At 40.6% G+C, this 22,700-nt stretch overlaps 1 protein-coding gene across 2 annotated transcripts; it reads left to right on the plus strand.

The window, feature by feature from the left end:
- Nucleotides 1-1,206: 1,206 nt before the first annotated feature.
- WSB1 (WD repeat and SOCS box containing 1) lies at nt 1,207-21,292 on the plus strand. 2 transcript variants are annotated; one of them, XM_023183922.2, is made up of 9 exons: nt 1,207-1,619; nt 8,829-8,997; nt 10,397-10,665; nt 12,111-12,242; nt 14,417-14,517; nt 16,770-16,942; nt 17,698-17,811; nt 19,176-19,283; nt 19,854-21,292. In XM_023183922.2, the coding sequence occupies exons 1-9, from the start codon at nt 1,580-1,582 to the stop codon at nt 20,011-20,013; spliced, it is 1,266 nt and encodes a 421-aa protein (XP_023039690.1). In that variant the 5' UTR covers nt 1,207-1,579; the 3' UTR covers nt 20,014-21,292. The 2 variants fall into 2 exon arrangements, 1 of the variants encoding a protein (XP_023039690.1); XR_002724772.3 differs by having other exon boundaries at nt 1,270-1,619; nt 15,404-16,942.
- The last annotated feature ends 1,408 nt before the right edge of the window (nt 21,293-22,700 follow it).

The raw sequence follows: 22,700 nt of genomic DNA on the forward strand, positions 1-22,700 counted from the left end.
AAGCCATCATATGCCCAGTGACCTGCACGATACATCCAGATGGCCTAAAGCAACTGAAGATTCACAAAAGAAGTGAAAATAACCTTAACTGACGACATTCCACCATTGTGATTTGTTTCTGCCCCACCCTAACTGATCAATGTACTTTATAATCTCCCCTACCCTTAAGTTCTTTATAATCTCCCCCATGCTTAAGAAGGTTCTTTGTAATTCTACCCACCCTTGAGAATGTACTTTGTGAGATCCACCCTGTCCCTGAAACATTGCTCTTAACTCCACCGCCTATCCCAAAACCTATAAGAACTCATGATAATCCCATCACCCTTGCTGACACTCTTTTCAGACTCAGCCGGTCTGCATCCAGGTGAAATAAACAGCCTTGTTGCTCACACAAAGCCTGTTTGGTGGTATCTGCATATGGACATGTGAGACACCAGTCTCATACACCCCAGTCCTTTGCAATGTTTAGGGTTCACACGAGAAGCCATTAAAATGCAAATATGTCATCTGTGACCGGGAACCACGTTGGCATCTGGCAGACACTGACACATTTATCAGTCTGATGTGTGGACAACTAGGTGCCTCCCAGAGGCCTTCAGGTAAGGTGCACGAAGTACCAATTCTGAGCTGACACAGTGGGATCTATATTGGCCAGTGGTCAGGACTCTGGGGACAACCAGCTCCTACACAGCCGATCAGGCTGCAGGCACCAGCCACGACAAAGGCGGTCCAGCGAGGCCTCGCCGGCGCATTGCGGCGCGATCACACCAGAGCCTCCTTCTGGTTCCCCTGGGCCCTTCCTAAAACCTGCTGGCTCAGGTCCGAACAATCCTAGCTGGACAGGTGGTGCACAACGATGTTAATTTTAATCCTATCTTTTTCATCACTGTATCCTTCAGTTCCCCAGTACTTGTGGGCTGGGGAGTTGGCTAAACTGAGTGAAAACTTGAAATGTCTTTTTGTTCTTTTCCGTTCAGCCAGTTTAAGTTCCATGCAATCTTTAAGCTAGGAGGCTAAGAATACAATTCTCTGCTTGCCCTTTTCAAAGGCACTTCAGCTTATAAACTCCGTATCAGACATCCAAGCCCAGAAGACGCCACAGGCTTACAGGCACAGTCAGCGAATCCAGCCTGGGTTGGATCTCCCCTTGCAAGGCCCCCAGGTAACACCCGCGCGCTAGCGCCCGGCCCCGGGAGATCACGTCCAGTGCGTTGGGAGGCGGAGCCACGGGTTCTGACGTCACGTGGCCTCGCCCCTGCCGCCCAGTTATCTCCCGCGCCGCCCGCCATTTTGACTCCAGTGTCTCGTTTGCGGTCGGCAGCGTTGGGGGAACCGACTTGCTCCGCAGGCGCGAGGCTGGGTACAGGGTCTATTGTCTGTGTTTGACCGCGTACTTTGGTCTGAGGCCTTTGGGAGCTTTCCCGGGGCAGCTACCAGAAGCCGCAGCGGCCGCCCTCGCCCGTCTCCGCTGCCCCGGCCCGGGAGGGACCAACCCCTCGTCACGCCCCTCAGCGCTTGCCACTCTCTTCTCTGTCGTTGGGTCCACATCGTATTCCCGGAATCAGACGGTGCCCCATAGATGGCCAGCTTTCCCCCGAGGGTCAACGAGAAAGAGATCGGTGAGGATTGGGACCGTGGGTGGGCGCGTGAGGGCTGGGGAAAGGCAGGGACTCCCCGGAGGAGGTTTGGGAGGAAGCGACTCCAAGTCTGAGGGAAGAGCTCGAGTGCGCCAGGGCCAGCCCAAGAGCTAGGAGGAGGAAGCCGCCTCGGTAGGAGTTGGTGGGGGGTGGGAGGGGGCGGGTAAACGTTACTGATGTAGATGCCGCACCTACTGTGCTCCCTCGCGGTTGCTGTGTGGCTGGGGCGGGCACGGACCCCGGTTTCTTCGTCGGAGGTCCGCGCAGGGTTCTTGTCCTGGCTCAGGACTTGACTGTCCAGTGGACAGGGAAGGGCCACTCAGGGACTTTAGGTTTACAATGGGGAAAACCAAACTTGTGGATTCCGAGCGGTAACGAAAGGAGGGGGTCCTCGTGTGTACCAACCACACTTAGAGGAGAAATGAAACGGAAGAGGTCTCAACAGCCTGGCAAAAGTAATATGGTATTTTTTAAAATGTTGTGGCGTTAAGAAACGCAGCGGTTCGGGGAAGGAGACTCTTTCAGAATTATCTTTCAAACACATAAGGGAGGAGCTGGGCGGTTGGGTGGAGTGACCGAAGGAAAGCTTTTGTGCGGAAGAGGAAACTCGGGAAAGGCTTTTCTGGCTTAGTGTGTAGCCCTGGCCGGCCGAGTAAAGGGCAATTAGTGTTGAAGGTTGTGCGTCCACACCTGCTTAGTGGTTAAATAATGCACGTCGCATTATTTAAATCCTCTTTTAAAGTAAAATAACTGAAACAACGTTTGATGGTGTTGGGGGTGCTGTACATTGGCTGATACACTTAGCAAACACTGATCTTACTGTGTTAAGTAATAATTAGCTGTGGCCACTGAGCAGAGACCATTTACATTTTCCTACTCTTGAAGTGAATGTGTGCCTTTACTAAGTACAAGGAGGAGTTTTTCTAGAGAAGGAAAGAGGCTGAAGTAGCCAAAACGCCCACTCTTTTCTATGTGGGTGAATTTTTATATCTGGAAACAGCTGTTTTAGAATTCTGGACTTTTGTTGTTTTAGGGATGATTGATTAGGAAGGGACTTTAACCCTGGTTTTAATAACCATTTTTAAAGATACAAACACAGAAAAAAAGGAAAAAAATTGCAGCAGAGTTCACACAGAAAAAAGAAAAAAAAAATGCAAAGAACACAAAATTTGTGTCCAGTTATTATTTTAAGTGTATTTTAAGGCTAGAAAGTATATCACGAAGTGGGACAAAGAACTCAAAAGTTCTTATCAGTTCAGTGGGTTTTTCTTTTATTTCGCTACACCATAATGTTATAGACGAGTGATCTGCCTTTTTTTAAATATGTATTTTACTTTCATCGTGATAAACCATTTTGAAAACTTTCCGGTCCTGTTTTTTGTTTGTTTGTTTTATCTTTTGAGACGGAGTTTTTGCTCTTGTTGCCCAGGCTGGAGTGCACAATCTTGGCTCACTGCAACCTCCGCCTCCTGGGTTCAAGCGATTCTCCTGCCTCAGCCTCCCGAGTAGCTGAGATTACAGGCATCGCCTCCACACCGGGCTAAATTTTTGTGTTTTTAGTAGAGATGGGGTTTCTCCATGTTGGTCAGGCTGGTCTCGAACTCCCGACCTCAGGTGATCCGCCCGCCTCTGCCTCCCAAAGTGCTAGGATTACAGACTTGAGCCACCGCGCCCGGATTTCCGGTTCTGTTTTCTAAGAGATGGATAGCATACCTACATAAAGTAGAACCATCCACTAAGTGTTCCCCCACCAGCCCCTGATTTCTCTTTTCTTTTTTTCTTTCTTTTTTTTTTTTTTTTCTTATTTAAGTCTCAGGGTTCCTGGATATGGTATAAAAAGTTACTAGTACAAGGTTAAACATTTCTGCTGTGTAGCTTTTTAAATCTATGATTAAGGATTTATGTTTTTTCTTTTCTTGGGTGTTAATTAAAAGTCAAGCCAAGTTCAGTTTCTCGAGGACATACAGAGAGTAGAGGCAAGATTCCATGAATGATCAAATAATTCTGTATGATGCTACTGCCCTCTTTCACAAGGCACAGCCATAGATCGTCCTTTTCTGGTTATGAAATTTTGGGGAGGAATGTAAAGAAGGAACTAAATCTGATTTGCTTGGTTCAGAGTGACTCAGATGATATGTTGTTATTTTACAGATATTAGTAATGTAGTATTGTGTCTTATGGCTGATTTCCCGTGGCAGGCAGCCTTTCCGTTAACAAGGTCATTAAATCATACATTTCTGTAGCTAACATTAAACAGTTACAGATAATGTAATAAAGGTTTAACTTAAAAATTTTTTTTCAAAGCACTTTATTACAAACTTTGTGCTAGGTTTATAAAACTGTGCCAGTATTTAAATTGAGCGCTTAAAACATTTTATTAAAGTACCAAAGGCAATTTGATATACCTGTTGTCCAGCAAAGAAACACAATCAAGGCAATTATTAGTAATTTTTAACAGATTAATGCATTTCTTTGGCAGTTTTTATAATGGCTCTATTTCTTGAGTTTGTATATATTTGAGAATTATGTTATAAATATGTTGTTATTTCATTGTCTCTGCTCTCCGAACCAATTTTTTAGTAACTGTTACCACTCTTTTACTTTTTTTTTTTCCTTTTGAGACTGAGTCTCACTCTGTCGTCCGGGCTGGAGTGCAGTAGTGCAATCTCAGCGTACTGCAAGCTCCACCTCCCGGGATCAAGCGATTTTCCTGCCTCACGGTCCCGAGTAGCTGGGATTACAGGTTCATGCCACCACACCCGGCTTATTTTTTGTATTTTTAGTACAGACGGTGGGGGGCGCGGGGGTGGTTCACCATGTTGGCCAAGCTGGTCTGAAACTCCTGACCTCAGGTGATCCACCCTCCTCGGCCTCCCAAAGTGCTGGGATTACAGGCGGCCTCCCAAAGTGCTGGGATTACAGGCGTGAGCCACTGCCTCTGACCTACTCTTTTTTTTTGTTTTTTGAGACAGAGTCTTGCTCTGTCACCCAAGCTGGAGTGTGGTGGTGAAATCTTGGCTCTCTGCAACCTCTGCCTCCTGGGCTCAAGCAATTCTGCCACCTCAGCCTGGGACTACAGGTGCATGCCATCACACTTGCTAATTTTTAAAATTTTTTGTAGAGACAAGGTACTCTGTATATCCCAGGCTGATCTCAAACTCATGGGCTCAAGTGATCCATTCACCTTGGCCTACCAGAGTGTTGGGATTACCAGTACGCCTGTCCTATTACCACTGTACACAAGGCGTTCCATGATTGTGGTCAAGGTAGAAGAAAAATATAGAGTAACCTTAAAATACAATCTAGACTGGGCATGGTGGCTCATGCCTGTAATCCCAGCACTTTGGGAGGCTGAGGCAGGCAGATCACCTGAGGTCAGGAGTTTAAGACCAGCCTGGCCAACATGGTGAAACTCCATCTCTACCAAAATATACAAAAATTAGCTGGGCGTGGTAGTGGGCACTATGATGGTGCATACCTATGATCTCAGCTACTCGGGAGGCTGAGGCAGGGAGAATTGCTTGAATCCGGGAGGCGGAGGTTGCAGTGAGCAGAAATCGTGCCACTGCACTCCAGCCTGGGCAACAGAGCGAGACTCTGTCTCAAAAAAAAAAAAAGAAAGAAAGAAAAAGAAAAAAGAAAATCTTGTATAAGCAATTTAGTCTTGCTTATGCTTGCTAAGGGAGAGCTTAATTTTAGTCTCATTTACTAGATGTTCTTGAAATTGAATGCAAGGGCTGTAATATTCTCTGTAGAGACTTTTAAGTTGATTTTAAACTTGCTTCCCTTATATGTGAACTTAGCATTTTTTTCCCTCCTAAAATTTATGAGTTTTAAAAGATAGATGTGGTTACACAGGAATCCAAGTTAAAAAAAAAATGCCTGATGCAGTGGCTCATGCCTTAATCTCACCGCTTTGGGAAACCAAGGTGGGAGGATCGCTTGAGGCCAGAAGCTGGAGACCAGCCTGGGCAACATAGCAAGACCCTATCTATAAAAAATTGGTTTTTTGCCGGGCACGGTGGCTCATACCTGTAATCTGAGCACTTTGGGAGGCTGAGGCAGTTGGGTCACGAGATCAGTAGTTCGAGACCAACCTGACCAACATGATGAAACCCTGTCTCTACTAAAAATACAAAAAATAATAATAACAATTAGGGCGTGGTGGTGCATGCTTGTAATCCCAGCTACTTGGGAGGCTGAGGCAGGAGAATTGCTTGAACCCGGGAGGCGAAGGTTACAATGAGCCAAGATCAAGCCGCTGCACTCCATCCTGGGCGACAGAGCAAGACTGTCTTAAAAAAAAAAGAAAAAAAGATTTCTTTTTGTTTTTTTAAGTTAGCCAAGTGTGGGGGCATGTGCCCGTAGTCCCTGCTGTAGCTACTCAAGAGATTGAGGCAGGAGGATCATTTAAGCCTACGAGTTTGCCTCAGCACTCCAGCCTTGGCAACAGAGCAAGACCCTGTCTAAAAAAATTACGCAGGTAGGGGTTGCAAATTCACAGGCCAGGCATATAAAGAACGCTGGTAAAAGGAACAAATAAGGCTGTGGGTTTGGAAAAATGTAAGGAAACCTGAGCAGCATGCTGTTTCTGAAATCATTTGTATGTTAAAAGTATCTGCAGGCATTTGAGGGTTACTAAGTTTGTGAATTTTGTATTAAGAAAGTTATGTGGCTCACACTTGTAATCCCAGTACTTTGGGAGGCTGAAGGTGGGAAGATCACTTGAGCCCAGGAGTTTGAGACAGCCTGGGCAACAACGGGAGAACTTACCTCTACAAAAATAAAAACATTAACTGGGTGTGGTGGTGCATGTCTGTGGACCCAGCTGCTTGGGAGGCTGAGGCAGGAGGATCGCCTGAGCCTGGGAGGTCGAGGCTACAGTGCCCCGTTATTGTGCTACTGCACTCCAGCCTGGGTGACAGAGCGAGACCCTGACTCAAGAAAACAGAAAGTTATGTGACTGCCAGTAAAGTTAATGTCATCTTAAGCTGTGCTAATACGGGGTGGGTGGGTGGGTGAGGGACTCTGCAGCTTTGATTAAACCACACCTGAAGTATTGTGGTTAGTTCTGGGTGCCACTTTCATGAGGGCCACTACTAACTAGAATTTATCCAGAAAGGTATGATGAAATTAGGATGGGAAATGGACTTGAAACCATGTGATCTAAGGTATGATTGGAAGGATAGAGATCTTTTAGCCTGGTAAAAAGATTTCATTCATGGCTATCTTCAATATATAAATGTTATGAGGATAGCAGTAGGCTTATTCTCTTAGGTCAGAATCAGTACTGAGTGGGTAGAGTGGTAGGAGGAAGATTTTGAGTCATTAAAAGCCGTCTCAGTTGCACGAAAATAGTGTAAGCCTAATTTTGAATATCATAAAAACCACACCTATTTGTTAAGGTGTCAAGAGTTGGGCAGGTAACATATTTAAATCACTGTAGAATGGGAGCATAAATGTGTGCTTTCATATTCATTCAATAAATATTTACTGAGCACCTGTCATATGCCAGGTGCTATACTAACTACTGACGGAGCATACATTCAAACTGAACAAGTACGTTTTGGGGGTGTGTGTGTGTGTGTGTGTATATACGTATGTGTCCATGTCCAGGTTCTCTAACTATAGCAGTGTAAGTGGTTCTTACATGAACAGCAGTACATAGACTATATTAAAGGTTAGATGTTGGAAAGTTTAAACCAGAAATAACATAAAAATGTATTATTATACACTGTACAATTGACCAGACAACTGACCACAAAATAGATAATAGGGAAAATTAAGACCAACCCAAAATAGGTGATACACTAATAAAGAAGCTCCTTTCCCCAAATTGAGGAAATTCTAACTGAGTTTGCATGCATACATTGCAGTATGAGCTTGTTGATCATGCTTGTTGTTAAATATGGAAGTAGTATTCTCCATATACTCTGGTAATATGCCAATTTTTGTTAGGAATACAAAATTTTAGTAATCTGAATTTAAAATTGTCCATTTTTTGTCCTTAAAAAACAAAATACTTCCATTTTTGAGTCAGTGTGAGGCCCATTAGGAAGACTCTTAAGGACCACTATTTGACAATCACAAATATAATGCATTTTGGTTTTATGTCTTTCTTTTTTTTTTTAATGACAGAGTCTTCCTCTGTCACCCAGGCTGGAGTGCAGTGATGCAGTCGTGGCTCACTGCAGTCTCCACCTCCAAGGTTCAAGCAGTTCTTATGCCTCAGCCTTCCAAGAAGCTGGTATTATAGGCATGCTCCAGCATACCACCATGCCCAGCTATAATGCATTTTCTTTTATTTTAGCTTTTTTGTTTTTGAGACAGAGTCTCACTCCACCCAGGCTGGAGTACAGTGGCACTTTCTCGGCTTATTGCAACCTCTGCCTCCTGGGTTCAGGCAGTTCTCTTACCTCATGCTGGGATTACAGGTGCCCACCACACCCAGCTGATTTTTGTATTTTTAGTAGAGACAGCGTTTCACCATGTTGACCAGGCTGGTCTTGAACTCCAGACCTCAAGTGATCCACCTATCTCAGCCTCCCAAAGTGTTGGGATTACAGGTGTAAGCAACCACACCCGGCCTATAATGTATTTCTAAAGCACTGGTTGGACTAGACAACCTTTAAGTCTCTTCTAGTTCTGAGGGTTTTGTGATTTTTATGACCTGGGCCTGAAAAGGACACAAATATTTGTTTGGATAGCATATTTTATAGTGCTTTCCTTTGAGTAATGGTGTAATACTGTATTTTATAGTGAGGTATGGTTTTTGAAAGCTAAGAAATTTAATTTGGAAGATACTTTGCCAACTAAGTTTAATTTCTTGCATTTTAAATGTTAATAATTTGATGAGAACATAATACAATGCAAAAATTAGGACTTCTATAATTGTTAAATCTAATTGGTCATTACATTATTATTACTTGACCAGTTTTTTTACTGAAACTTTCTTTAAAACTCTTGTATTGGGAAATTTTAGGGAAATCACTTTATCAAAACTTGGAGATAGTCATTATCATTAAGGGGTCTTCATATACTGCATACCCCCGGTTAGAGGATGGAATGCAGAACTCATTATACTTTGTCTGCATGGAAGAAGGAAGAAACTCAATCCCAAAGTAATATGGAAGCAGTCTCACATGTATTGTTGGTTATATATGATATCAAGTATTTTATTTTTCCTTTTAGTGAGATCACGTACTATAGGTGAACTTTTAGCTCCTGCAGCTCCTTTTGACAAGAAATGTGGTGGTGAAAATTGGACTGTTGCTTTTGCTCCAGATGGTTCATACTTTGCTTGGTCACAAGGACATCGCACAGTAAAACTTGTTCCGTGGTCCCAGTGCCTTCAGAACTTGTAAGACTTTTTCTTTTCTGTATTTTGTATCTGTTTGTGGAATTTACTATTTTCTCTCAGTGTAGGGTAATAAAAACATTTTGATATTTAAGTTTTACTTTATTGATGGTGTGGTGAGTTTTAATCATGGGCTGAATATATTTATTGGAAATTTTGTGTAAAGAATTCTTTGGGCCAGGCGCAGTGGCTCAGGCCGGTAATCCCAGCACTTTGGGAGAACAATGCAGGCAGATCACTTGAGGTCAGGAGTTTGAGACCAGCCTGGCCAATATGGTGAAACCCCATCTCTACTGAAAATACGAAGACTAGCTGGGCATGGTGTGGCACACCTGTAGTCCCAGCTACTCAGGAGGCTGAGGCAGAAGACTTGCTTGAACCCAGGAGTCGGAGGTTGCAGTGAGTCAAGATAGCACCACTGCATTCCAGCCTGGGTGACGGAGCCACACTCTGTCTCAAAAAAAAAAAAAAGAATTGTCTGGTCTTATTTATACATTAAGTTTTTCTGTACCTTAAAGTCAGATTGTGTCTAACAAATGCATATATATAGTGTTGTGCCAGAGCAGGTGACTTCTGTGATGTGAAGCTTTTTGGATTTTACAACATGTTGTTGGATAACTGATGCATAGTAGTAGAGACAGGGGTTTCACCATTTTGGCCAGGCTGGTCTCGAACTTCTGACTTCAGGTGATCCACCCTCCTCGGCCTCCCGAAGTGCTAGGATTACAAGCGTGAGCCACCAAGCCTGGGCCTTTGTTGTTGTTGTTTTTATTTTTGATGGACATATGGTCCCTCTGCTTGGGGTAAATTGAGTTTGGATGTTTGTTGAATGTTTTTCTAAAATGTATAATATGCTATATTGGATCTTTCCCTGTTTTTTTTTGTATCTAGTAGACCTTCATGGTTATAGTCACTAATGTTCTCATTACGTATTACTTGAGGTCTAGAACCTATGGGAAACTAGTCATGGTTTAAGGATTTTTTTTCTCCATTAAGGCAATTTTCTGGTATCAGCTTGACCATATCTTAAGTTACTGGGTTTTTTTTGTTTGGTTGGTTGGTTTTTGCTTATTTATATTTGTGTTTTTAGGTTGAAGGAGCACCAGTTGATACGGTGGTTTTGAGGAAATTTTGGGAGGCAAATAAGTTATAATATAAATTGCTTTATTGTTGAACTTACTACTCAGTCACTGAGAATTTCTATTAATGACCTGAATTTATTCGGTCCTTCTCTCGCAGTTCAAATAGCAACCTTTCCCTTCCTATCTATAGGATTCTATTGTTATTTGGTGTCATTATAACAACACTGAGGTTATTTTAACAAACAGTTGTAATTATTCAATGTCCAGAGGAGTCCAGAGTGAATAATAATACAATTTCCATCTGACTTCCCCCACCCCAGTCTCTTGCATGGCACCAAGAATGTTACCAATTCAAGCAGTTTAAGATTGCCAAGACAAAATAGTGATGGTGGTCAGAAAAATAAGCCTCGTGAACATATTATAGACTGTGGAGATATAGTCTGGAGTCTTGCTTTTGGGTCGTCAGTTCCAGAAAAACAGAGTCGCTGTGTAAATATAGAATGGCATCGCTTCAGATTTGGACAAGATCAGCTACTTCTTGCTACAGGGTTGAACAATGGGCGTATCAAAATATGGGATGTATATACAGGTATGGATTCATAGTTTTTAAAGCAAATGTATTATTTTGTGATGCAGGGCACTACTCATAGGCACTGGAATTAGGTTTTGAGGATTTCAGCTTACTGAAAAGCAAGAATTGATGGCATAAGTGTGTCTTTATAATTTGACCTGAATATCACCTTCTTCAGCTCATCATTTTAATTTAGGAAAATGATAAGAGTTCGTATTGCTTCATCACTCTTAAGAGAGTAGTATAGTAGGAAAGGCTTTTCTAGGGAATGTTTAATTAGTTGTCCTTTATAACCTAGTTACTTAGTTAATGACTCACATGTCAAGGTGTTTTCTTTGTGCTTTTTCAGTGATCGGTAGCTTAGAGGTTTTCAAGGTCAATCAAATTTCAGCAATCATTATCTCAACTTGGAAAGGTTTAGTGAAAGTTTAGATAGGTTGAGAAGTTAAATTTTTTTTTTTTTTTTTTTTTTTTTTTGAGACGGAGTCTCGCTCTGTCGCCGGGGCTGTATTGCAGTGGCCGGATCTCAGCTCACTGCAAGCTCCGCCTCCCGGGTTTACACCATTCTCCTGCCTCAGCCTCCGGAGTAGCTGGGACTACAGGCGCCCGCCACCTCGCCCGGCTAGGTTTTCATATTTTTTAGTAGAGACGGGGTTTCACTGTGTTAGCCAGGATGGTCTCGATCTCCTGACCTCGTGATCCGCCCGTCTCAGCCTCCCAAAGTGCTGGGATTACAGGCTTGAGCCACTGCGCCCGGCCAAGAAGTTAAATTCTTTGGGCAACTAAAAATCAATGTGTTGCTTATTGCCTAAAACACTTTCTGGCATATAATATTACTCAAAAATGTAAAGGATTTTTAAAGAAGCATTAAAACAACATGTACATTAGAACATAACAAGTGATACTAACATAGGTGATAATGAGTCAGAATTTGGGTTCTTGAAAAAAGTAAGATGAACACGTAGATTTTCTTAGAAAACAAAGCTCTTACGGTATTATTTAAATACATTTTTTTCACTGGGATCATGTTTGAAAACTAAAGTTGTTGTGGGATAACATGAATCTTTGGGGGAGCTTAACATTTCCTAGGCCAGGGAAATAACAAGCAAAGAAATAATTTGATTCTATATTTTAAAGTTCATGCCTATAATTCCAGCACTTTGGGAGGCCAAAACTGGGGGATCACTTGAGCCCAGGAGTTCTAGACAAGCCTGGGCAACATGGTGAGACTCCATCACTACAAAAAAAAAAGCGAGCCATGGTGACTTGTAACTATAGTTCCAACTGTTTCGGAGGCTGAGGTAGGCGGATTGCTTGAACCTAGGAGGTGGAGGCTGTAGTGAGCCAAGATTGTGCCATTGCACTCCAGCCTGAGTGACAGAGTGAGACCCTGTCTCAAGAAAAATAAGAACAAAACAAAAACATTAATAGTTTCTTTTTTCTCCCTTTTCTATCGTATTTAGGAAAACTCCTCCTTAACTTGGTAGATCATACTGAAGTGGTCAGAGATTTAACTTTTGCTCCAGATGGAAGCTTGATCCTGGTGTCAGCTTCAAGAGACAAAACTCTCAGAGTGTGGGACCTGAAAGATGATGGTATGTCTTTTTTTCCAAACTATGAACTAGGATTCGTTTCTTGATACTACTATTGAGAGGTATTGGGAACATTTGGGGCATTTGACTTTAAAAATGGCATGTGATCAAAGTTCCTTTTCTCTGCCTAACATTTTTGTTCCTTTCCTGAATAGGTCAAAGAAAAACATAAATGTGACCCACAAAAGGACCCAACAGTTATTCGAAGTAAATGATCTGATATTATTCAGAAACTCATAGATCTGTATCAACTATCTGAGGACCAGATATGGATCAGATTTAGGGTTTTATGGAACCAATCTGTTTATGTCCCCTTAGGGAGGGTTATTAACTTATTGCATTGGCTTAGGGAAAATTTAGGTAGATCTTGAAATAACTTAGTATCTGATAAAATTTAAATTAAAACATGACCTACATACCAGAATTTATAATACGTAAATATTAGTAAGCATTATAATAAATTGGCTAGGTTAAGACATGCTTTTGGCCGGGCGCGGTGGCTCAAGCCTGTAATCCCAGCACTTTGGGAGGCCGAGACGGGCGGATCACGAGGTCAGGAGATCGAGACCATCCTGGCTAACCCGGTGAAACCCCGTCTCTACTAAAAAATACAAAAAAACTAGCCGGGCGAGGTAGTGGGCGCCTGTAGTCCCAGCTACTGGGGAGGCTGAGGCAGGAGAATGGCGTTAACCCAGGAGGCGGAGCTTGCGGTGAGCCAAGATCCGGCCACTGCACTCCAGCCCAGGCGACAGAGCGAGACTCCGTCTCAAAAAAAAAAAAAAGACATGCTTTTATAAAAAGTGAAAGATTTACTGTCCAATACAATAGAAAGATATGTTGGTGTCAAGTACTCACCTTTCTCTAAGCCTTACAAAGTTTTTGGAGATGCTACCTCATTTGAGATGAGCATCTCTTCCCCTTTCTTAGTCCCTAATGAAAGAGTTTATATGTTTAGCTAAAACCTTAAATTTAAGGTCTGTTGGTGCTCTAACAGCCTCAAGCTAGAGGTTAACAGGCTTGCCTAGGAGTAATAAAGCTTTAATTGAATTAGTAGGAAACAAAACCCTCAGATCTGGAGATGTTCCAGCTGATAAGTAGTAAACATTCTTTAATAAAATACTATGCTAACATTAACAAGTCATGAAGGACCTTCTCTGCATTTTATCTGCTCAGCTGTTGAGGTGCAAAGGGATCCCAACAGTTGAGATATTTTAATAATTTTTATTTTCTTTTGCATATCGAATGATGCTTGCTTATCTCAAACTAATTTCAGCAATGTACATGTTTTAAGAACATAGGCTTAGTAAAATATAAGCTCCAAGATAGTAGGGTCCTTGCCTTATTTCCAGCTATATCCTCAGTGCCGGCATAGGGCCTGGCATGCATAGGCACTCAGTAAGTTTTTGTAAAACTAAGAGTTCAGTATACTTAAGCATAGCTGTGTGCTGTGGGCATAATACACAAGGACTTTGGAGTGGGTTGTAGGTTTTCAAAAAGGAAGAATGAAAAGGCATTTTGAAGATGGTCAAGTTTCTTAACCTTGCTGTTGTGTTCCAGTTCCTTAACTTTTAAAATAAGGGGATTGAACTAAAAATTTGGTCTTCTATAGATGGGGTGGGGCTGGGGGGGTCCCAGACTTTCTCTGTCACTTAGGCTGGAGTTCTGTGGTGCCATTTCAGCTCACTGCAGCCTCTGCCTCCCAGGTTCAAGTAATTCTTGTGCCTCAGCCTCCCAAGTAGCTAGGATTACTGGCATGCACCACCATGCCTGGCTAATTTTTTTAATGTTTTTTTTAGTAGCGATGAGTTTCACCCTGTTGGCCAGACTAGTCTCGAACTCCTGGCCTCAAGCGATCCACCCACCTCAGCCTCCCGAAGTGTTGGAATTACAGACAAGAGCCATCGCACCAGGCCCCAGACTTCTTCTTAAAGTGCTAGATGTTAAATATTTGAGGCTTGTGAACCATGCTGTCTGCTATAGAGCACAACGTAAACACATGGACAGGATTGTGTTCCAGTAAAATTTAAAATAAGCAGCTGGTGTATGTCAGTAACCCTTGTTATAGATAAATTGCTTTCAGCTATAAGTGTTTGTGATCCTTTGATTTACTGCTGTTTTGAAATACTGCTCATTTGAAGTGGATTCTAGGGTTAATACAGATTATTTCTTTTGTTCAGGAAACATGATGAAAGTATTGAGGGGGCATCAGAATTGGGTGTACAGCTGTGCATTCTCTCCTGACTCTTCTATGCTGTGTTCAGTCGGAGCCAGTAAAGCAGTATGTGTCAAAGTTCTTGTACATTCACTGTGAATTGGATTATGATAATGTGTGCATAATCATTTTAAATCTAAGTAACCTATGAAGTTTGTGCTCGGTGTCATGAATATTTTAAATGTTTTATTTCATGATGGGGGAGAATTTGCATGAAGGAAATTAAATATAGTTATTGATTGCCAAGTGAGAAGTTGGATTGTTTTTAGAGATAATAGAAAATGAGGGGCATATCAGGGTTTTCTTTTTTTGTTGTTTTTTTTTTTTTTTGTAAGTCTAGAAAAGTTTATGTGCTGTAGAAGAGATCTAGTCTATATGTTAAGACATTCCTTTGCTAATTATTTTCTTCTCTGTTGTTCTATTTTTTTGGTCCAGTTTGCTGTTTTTAAAGTTTTGAGTCCCAGCTGGTCCTGTACATTTAACTGAAAAAAAGTAACTTACAATAATATAAAAATAGCACTCATGTATGTCCTAGAGTTAAGTTATAGGTGAAATTTGATACTATTTGTCTTACATAGCATACCTATAGACAGCTTAAGTAAAGTGACTGTTAAGAGGGTTATGCTTATTGATGAACTCTTCTAGTTGTTTACCATTTCTAAGTTAGTATAGTTAAATTGATCTCAGTAGCTAAAAATATTTATAAAATGGTTGAAGTCCAAATACATGTGATAATTACAATACACTTTGAATTAATGGAGGGTGGGAGACTAGTTGAAATGCATTTTATTTACCCAAGGAGTATGTTAAAATGATAGTTATAAATGTTGGAAGTTTAAAACAAGATACTCAGTTTAGTTCTTTACAAATCATAAGAAGAACAAAATTAGATGTTGACATTGCTATTTTAGGCTGTGTGTTTTCCATATGCTTCTTGCTTTCCCTGTCACAGGTGGTGGCAGCAATATTGGTGTGATTGAGGTTATGCTGGCACCACTCGCACACAGGCGCACAATGGTGTTAGCTGGGCAGAAAGAGTGGCATCTCTGGCTACCGGGCTGGGGGCGACCTTTACCATAGGATGAAGTAACCTTGCATTCGGCTGCAAGGTGTACTGTACGTACACAGGTGCTGGTCGATGTCCACTTTCTGCTTTTCTTTCTTTCTTTTTTCTTTTTTAAAGTAATTTCCCCACAGTAAAATTCACTGACTCCTAAGTAAGTTGATTTTCCAGTTTTATGGATTTGGGAGTCTGACAAGTGAAACCAATTTAATATAAAGTGTTTGGCTTTCAAATGGTTTCTCTGTGCTGTTTTTTGGAATTCTTTAAAATTCCAGAGATATCTTACATCTTTGATTCAATTTAAAATTTGTACTTGTTTTCTTTTAGAAATAATGTATTATGTCTGTGCAGAAAAAAAAAAAAAAAAAAAAAAGCAAAAAGGATTGCTTTACTCCAAGAGGAGAGATTGTCTTATTAGGATAAACCTCTAAGCTCACATTTAATATAACAGACTGAAGTAAACATTAGAATCCTATTTAGAGCTATTCTGCACAGTTAACTACTAATCTTTAGAATCTAAAATTGTATGTGAACTTATTCTTAAATAATTGAACCGTTTTATACTTCAAATGACTTATGATTGTGGTCAGTTTGGGAAAAATAAGATGGTTAAATTTTGATTTATTGAAATGTAACTGTATTATTTTCATAAAATAGCATTTTCATTTTGTAATGTGGTTTAACATCCTTGTTGTTTGCCAAAGAAATTTCATTTGGCTGTGAATATTCTATTTGCTTGCAGTATCTGTTTCTCTTCCTAGGCTCAAGTTGGTGACCCAAGCCTATTGTAAACAAGTGATTATCTCAAAGGGAGATGCCAATGGAGTAACAATTTGTTAAACTTACGTTTTCTGTCTGTATATTTTTTTAAAAATCTGGTAGTTTCTGGAAAAAAAGAGAAGGGGTTTGTAGTACTTAACCCTATTTATTTCCGTATATTTTAGTTAATTAGTTTTTTGAATAAATGGATTTCAGTATAGCTTTGTGGTTAAATTGCATTGCCTTTATTTTATGTTTAGGCTTATTTTTAAATTAACATTTAACAGAAACATTTGAAATAGAATTTGCATGTCTGCCTTAATTAACTTAAAGACTGATTTTAATCTGACTATGACACTGAGCATATTCTTTAAATTACTCATAATTTATAATGCTTAATATAATCTTAATTAAGTTTAGCAGTTTTAGTTTAAGATGTGCCATTTTGTCCTCTGTGTGTCTGAATGAAGCTATAACATTTGCCTTTTTATTGCAGGTTTTCCTTTGGAATATGGATAAATACACCATGATACGGAAACTAGAAGGACATCACCATGATGTGGTAGCTTGTGACTTTTCTCCTGATGGAGCATTACTGGCTACTGCATCTTACGATACTCGAGTATATATCTGGGATCCACATCATGGAGACATTCTGATGGAATTTGGGTGGGTACAACATGAATTATTTTAGTCTATAATTCATCTCTGCTTATCAAGTTATGTGAATAATTAGAATCACCAACATATGAAACCTAAAATTACAGTCTATTGTAATTTAAAATGTTAGTATTATTTAAGCCCTTGACTAATGGAAAGCTTTAGATATAAATTCTAAAAGTAAATTTGGCTGTCTTGATACAAGTCTTGCTGCTTAACAGTACCCAGCTATCTATAGAAGTACTAATTATGTTTAGAGTTTTTGTTGGAGAAAAACAGTTAAAACCAAAGGTTTTTTTTTTTTTTTGAGACAGCCTTGCTCTGTCGCGGGGCTAGAGTGCAGTGGCGCGATCTCGGCTCACTGTAGCCTCCACCTCCTGGGTTCAAGCAGTTCTCCTGCCTCAGCCTCCTGAGTAGCTGGGACTACAGGCGCGTGCCCACCACACCTAGCTAATTTTTGTATTTTTAGTAGAGACGGTTTCACTATGTTGGCCAGGATGGTCTCAATCTCTTGACCTCGTGATCCACCTGCCTCGGCCTCCCAAAGTGTTGGGATTACAGGCGTGAGCCACTGTCCCCAACCATAAAATATTAATTCTTTTCAGGTGACTTTTAATTTGGATGTATCATTTCTACTCAGTCTTCTCAGTTATATGAACTAAAGCTATTTTAAACACTATTCAAAGACAGATGTACTTTGTACCTGGGTAATTTTGTTTTCTTGAAGTGACTGATATCCACTGAAAACATGTATTTGACCTCAGGCACCTGTTTCCCCCACCTACTCCAATATTTGCTGGAGGAGCAAATGACCGGTGGGTACGATCTGTATCTTTTAGCCATGATGGACTGCATATTGCAAGCCTTGCTGATGATAAGTAAGTATGTGCATTATAGCTTGACTGACTTACCTTTACCTTTTACATTCTTAAGCCTTAAAGCTTTTCTGCAGTTAAGAGTTTTAATGTCTCTTCTTCAACACGAGCCCCTGGGAGATTTTGTTGTGTCTTAAAGAATATCAGCCAGAACAATTATCTGTGTAAACTAAAGATAATGCATGCCTCTCCTCTCCCTGTGTTTCTTGTTTAACTTGTTTAGGCATAGTGGGTTGATTTTTAGTCAGCTTTTAGCCCAGTTTATAGAGATTTTTTAAAGTAATGTCTTAAAGGTTGAAGCAGAAGGAAATTTCTAAAGTGAAACAAATAATAAAACCAAAAGAATTACAAATAAATAATAATTTGTATCCACCACGATTGAGACTAGAATATGAAATATCACATGAATGAGATGTGCTGCTTATTGGTAAGAAGCAGAAACTAGTTGCAGTCATCTCATTTTCACATCCTTTTATCATTACAGTGTTCATGCATATAGCATTGAGTAGTTTGGTAACATCAATTCATAAGGCAACTCTTCTCTTTCCAGAATATTAGCAAACTTACGGAGAGAGGGTTTTTTTTTTGTTTGTCCGCAACCATTGTTTTCCTCTTTGCTCAGATAGATTCTGCATATTAGTTCTCTGCTGTATTTGTAGACACATTCAGCCTAGGTGAAAAGCTTTTTTTTCTTTTCCTGTTTTTTTATTTGTTTGTTTTTTGGAGACAGGGTCTTGCCTCCTTGCCCAGGTTATAGTGCAGTGGCAAATCACATCTCACCACAACCTTGATTTTCTGGGCTCAGGTGATCCTCCCACCTCAGCCTTCCGAGTACCTTGCACCACAGGGGTACACTACCACACCTGGCTAATGTTTTAAAAAAATTTTTGTGGAGACACAGGCTCCTGATGTTGCCCAAGCTGGTCTTAAAGTCTTGGGCTCAAGCAGTCTACACACCTCAGCCTCCCAAAGTGTGTAGGATTATGGTTGTGAGCTACCAGGCCCACCTAGCTTTAAAAAATGTCTTGGGAAAAGGGTGAAACAGACTAGAAGTTGATTATATTGTAAGTGTGGGAAAGTAAGGAGAAAGCTTCCAGGTGTGAACATTCTAGGTTTGAACACTGGGAAGGAGGAAAGACAACCATGCATTGTAGTCTCTTAAGTGAAAGTTTATCCAGTTTACCAGCTGGTATTACAGACCTTAAAATATTTTATAATTGTATAAATCAAGTTACAATAATTGCCTGTTGGTGTGATTTGTGTATTTTGTGACTTATAACTCAATGGTGTTTCTTTCTAAATTTTAAAAAAGTTGCTTTTACCTTACATTTTCTACAAGATAACTAAATAATTTATTTTGTTTTCAGAATGGTGAGGTTCTGGAGAATTGATGAGGATTATCCAGTGCAAGTTGCACCTTTGAGCAATGGTCTTTGCTGTGCCTTCTCTACTGATGGCAGTGTTTTAGCTGCTGGGTAAATATATTTTTCTCTTTTTTTTTTTTTTGAGATGAAGTACCCCAGGCTGGAGTATAATGGTGCAATCTCTGCTCACTGTAGCCTCCGTCTCCCAGTTCAAGGAGATTCTCTTGCCTCAGCCTCCTGAGTAGCTGGGACTACAGGTGCACACCACCACTCCTGGCTAATTTGTTTGTTTATTTGTTTTTCCAGTAGAGTCGGGGTTTCACCATGTTGGCCTGGCTGGTCTCAAACTCCTGACCCTGACCTCAAGTGATCTTCCCACCTCAGCTTCCCACAGTGCTGGGATTACAGGCTTGAGCCACCACACCTGGCTTTCTTTAAGGGGCAACTTAAGGTGGCTTTTAGCAGCTAGTAGTTTGTTGTTAGTAAAATTCTAATAAGTGTTCTTATATAGTGGTGTTACCTTGTTATAGAATACATCATTGGTTAGTTCTTCCTAGTTGGGTTTTAATGTGAAGTTTGTGACTCCAGTACTCGCATGTATGGGATGATAGTTGTTTGAGCTGTAGCGACATTGAAATACATATACCTGGGTGACTAACCATGTGCTTTGTTTCTGTTTAGGACACATGATGGAAGTGTGTATTTTTGGGCCACTCCACGGCAGGTCCCTAGCCTGCAACATTTATGTCGCATGTCAATCCGAAGAGTGATGCCCACCCAAGAAGTCCAGGAGCTGCCAGTTCCTTCCAAGCTTTTGGAGTTTCTCTCCTATCGTATTTAGAAGATTCTGCCTTCCCTAGTAGTAGGGACTGACAGAATACACTTAAACCTCAAGCTTTACTGACTTCAATTATCTGTTTTTAAAGACATAGAAGATTTATTTAATTTGATATGTTCTTGTACTGCATTTTGATCAGTTGAGCTTTTAAAATATTATTTATAGACAATAGAAATATTTCTGAACATATCAAAAATAAACTTTTTAAAAGATTTAACTGTGAAAACATATACATACATGTATATATTTAGATATAAGCTGCTATATGTTGAGTGGACCCTTTTGCTTTTCTGATTTTTAGTTCTGACATGTATATATTGCTTCAGTAGAGCCACAATATGTATCTTTGCTGTAAAGCATAAGGAATTTTTAAATTCTGGGACACTGAGTTAGATGGTAAATATTGTCTTAAGAAAGTTGAATTGGGTGAGGTGTGGCAGCTCACGCTTGTAATCCCATCAGTTTGGGAGGCTGAGGCGGGCACATCACCTGAGGTCAGCAGTTTGAGAGCAGCCAGGCAAACATGACGAAATTGTCTCTACTAAAAATACAAAAAGAAAAAAATTGGCCAGGCGTGGTAGTGCGCACCTGTAGTTCCAGCTACTTGGGAGGCTGAGGCAGGAGAATTGCTTGAACCCAGGAGGCGGAGGTTGCAGTGAGCCAAGATCACACACTGCACTCCAGCCTGGGCAACAGAGCGAGACTCCATCTCAAAAAAAATTGCTGTGTTGCCTCATACAGAATGTATTTGGTTTTGTTGGAGAGTGTCAGACTGACCTGGAAGTGAAACACAGTTTATGTACAGGGAAAGGATTTTATTATCCTTAGGAGTGTCATCCAAGACATAGAGCTTGAATGTGACATTATTTAAAAACAACAACAAAGAAGGCAGAGCCAGGATATAACTAGAAAAAGGATGTCTTTTTTATTACTCCCCCTCTAAACACTGCTGCTGCCTTAATTTTAGAAAGCAGCTTAGTAGTTTACCCTTGTGGTATAAAGTATTATAAATTGTTGTGAATTTGAAAAGTCCATCTACTGTATTACTGCTAAATATGTTGTTTGTACTAAGGGACAATTATTTTAAGACCATAGATTTAAAAAAAAAAAAAAAAAACTCTGTTTCTGCAGGGGATGATATTGGTGAGTTGCCAAAGAAGCAATACAGTATATCTGCTTTTGCCTTCTGTTATCTTACCTGCAGATATTAAGAATGTATGCATTATGTAAAATGCTCAATTACATATTTTTGTTGAGTTTTTTTAATTAAAGACTTGTAAAACAGTATATTGCAAATGTTTCTTAAACAGGTTAGGTGGAGTGCTTTCTATCTGTCTCCATTGTAAGATTGATGGTACACCATGGGCTAATCAAGCAAAAAGGACAATGAAGAAAGAATGCAGGACTCAGGCGCTGCATTCAAGGCTCCCCGAGTGCAGCAACTCTTATGGTGGTTTTGTTTTGGGGAGAACTGTTGTGATAATGCGTATTTTAAAAGCATAGGGAAGCTCTAGAACACAGGAAAGTGACTACTAAGTAAAAGAAAAATATCTTTTAGTGGGGAACTACCAGCCTATAGTAAGCCTATCTGGTTAAAGTAGTTACTATAAAAATCTAGCAGTCTGGGTCCTTTGAGAAGGCATAAAAAAAGCAAAACTCTTATGAGCCATGTGTGATTTTGAAGACTCATTTCCACTGAGAAATTATTTGGAAGTTCCTATGGTTAGCTCTGTTAAGGAATGTAAAAATTTATAGGCAGTGTAGGTTATCAATTTGAAGGCCAGTAGGAAATCTGCTCAAGTTACTTCTTGAGGATCATCTATATTTTACAAAAAGAAGCACAAGAAGCATCTAATCTTTATACTTCTTGTGACTTTTTTTCCCCTGTATTTTACTTTGTAATATATCAGCTTTATAATTTTAAAATATGCTGGCCGGGCACAGTGGCTCACACCTGTAGTCCCAGCACTTCGGGAGGCCAAGGCAGGTGGATCACTTAAGGCCAGGAGTTCATGACCAGCCTGACCAAATAGTGAAACCCCTATCTCTACTAAAATTATAAAAATTAGCTGGGCATGGTGGCGGGTGCCTGTACTCCTAGCTACTTAGGAGGCTGAGGCAAGAGAATTGCTTGAACTGGATAAATGGAGTTTGCAGTGAGCTGAGATTGTGCAGCTGCACTCCAGCCTGGGTGACAGTGAGACTCTAAATAAATAAATAAATAAGATACCATTACTTTTCACACCATTGCATTATTTTTACGTTCCACACCAACATACCCAGTCCAGTAAAAAGAACAGTTTTTTTTTTTTTTTGAGCCTCACACTGTCACCCGGGCTGGAGTGCAGTGGTGCAATCTCGGCTCACTGCCGCCTCCACCTCCTGGGTTCAAGCGATTCTCCTGCCTCAGCCTTCCAAGTAGCTAGGATTACAGACACTCCCTACCATGCCCAGCTAATTTTTTTTTTTTTTTTTTTTGTATTTTTAGTAGAGAGGGGGTTTCACTATGTTGGCCAGACTGGTCTCAAACTCCTGACCTCGTGATCTGCCCGCCTCGGCCTCCCAAAATGCTGGGATTACAGGTGTGAGCCAGTGAACCTGGCCCAAAACAGCATTTTTGGAAGCTACATTCTCTGAGATGTTCACCTGTTTGCCACCTCTTCTCGTGAAAACCATAGTGTGCGTGCCAG

Source organism: Piliocolobus tephrosceles, chromosome 16 (assembly GCF_002776525.5).
Source record: "Piliocolobus tephrosceles isolate RC106 chromosome 16, ASM277652v3, whole genome shotgun sequence".
Classification (NCBI taxonomy): domain Eukaryota; kingdom Metazoa; phylum Chordata; class Mammalia; order Primates; family Cercopithecidae; genus Piliocolobus; species Piliocolobus tephrosceles.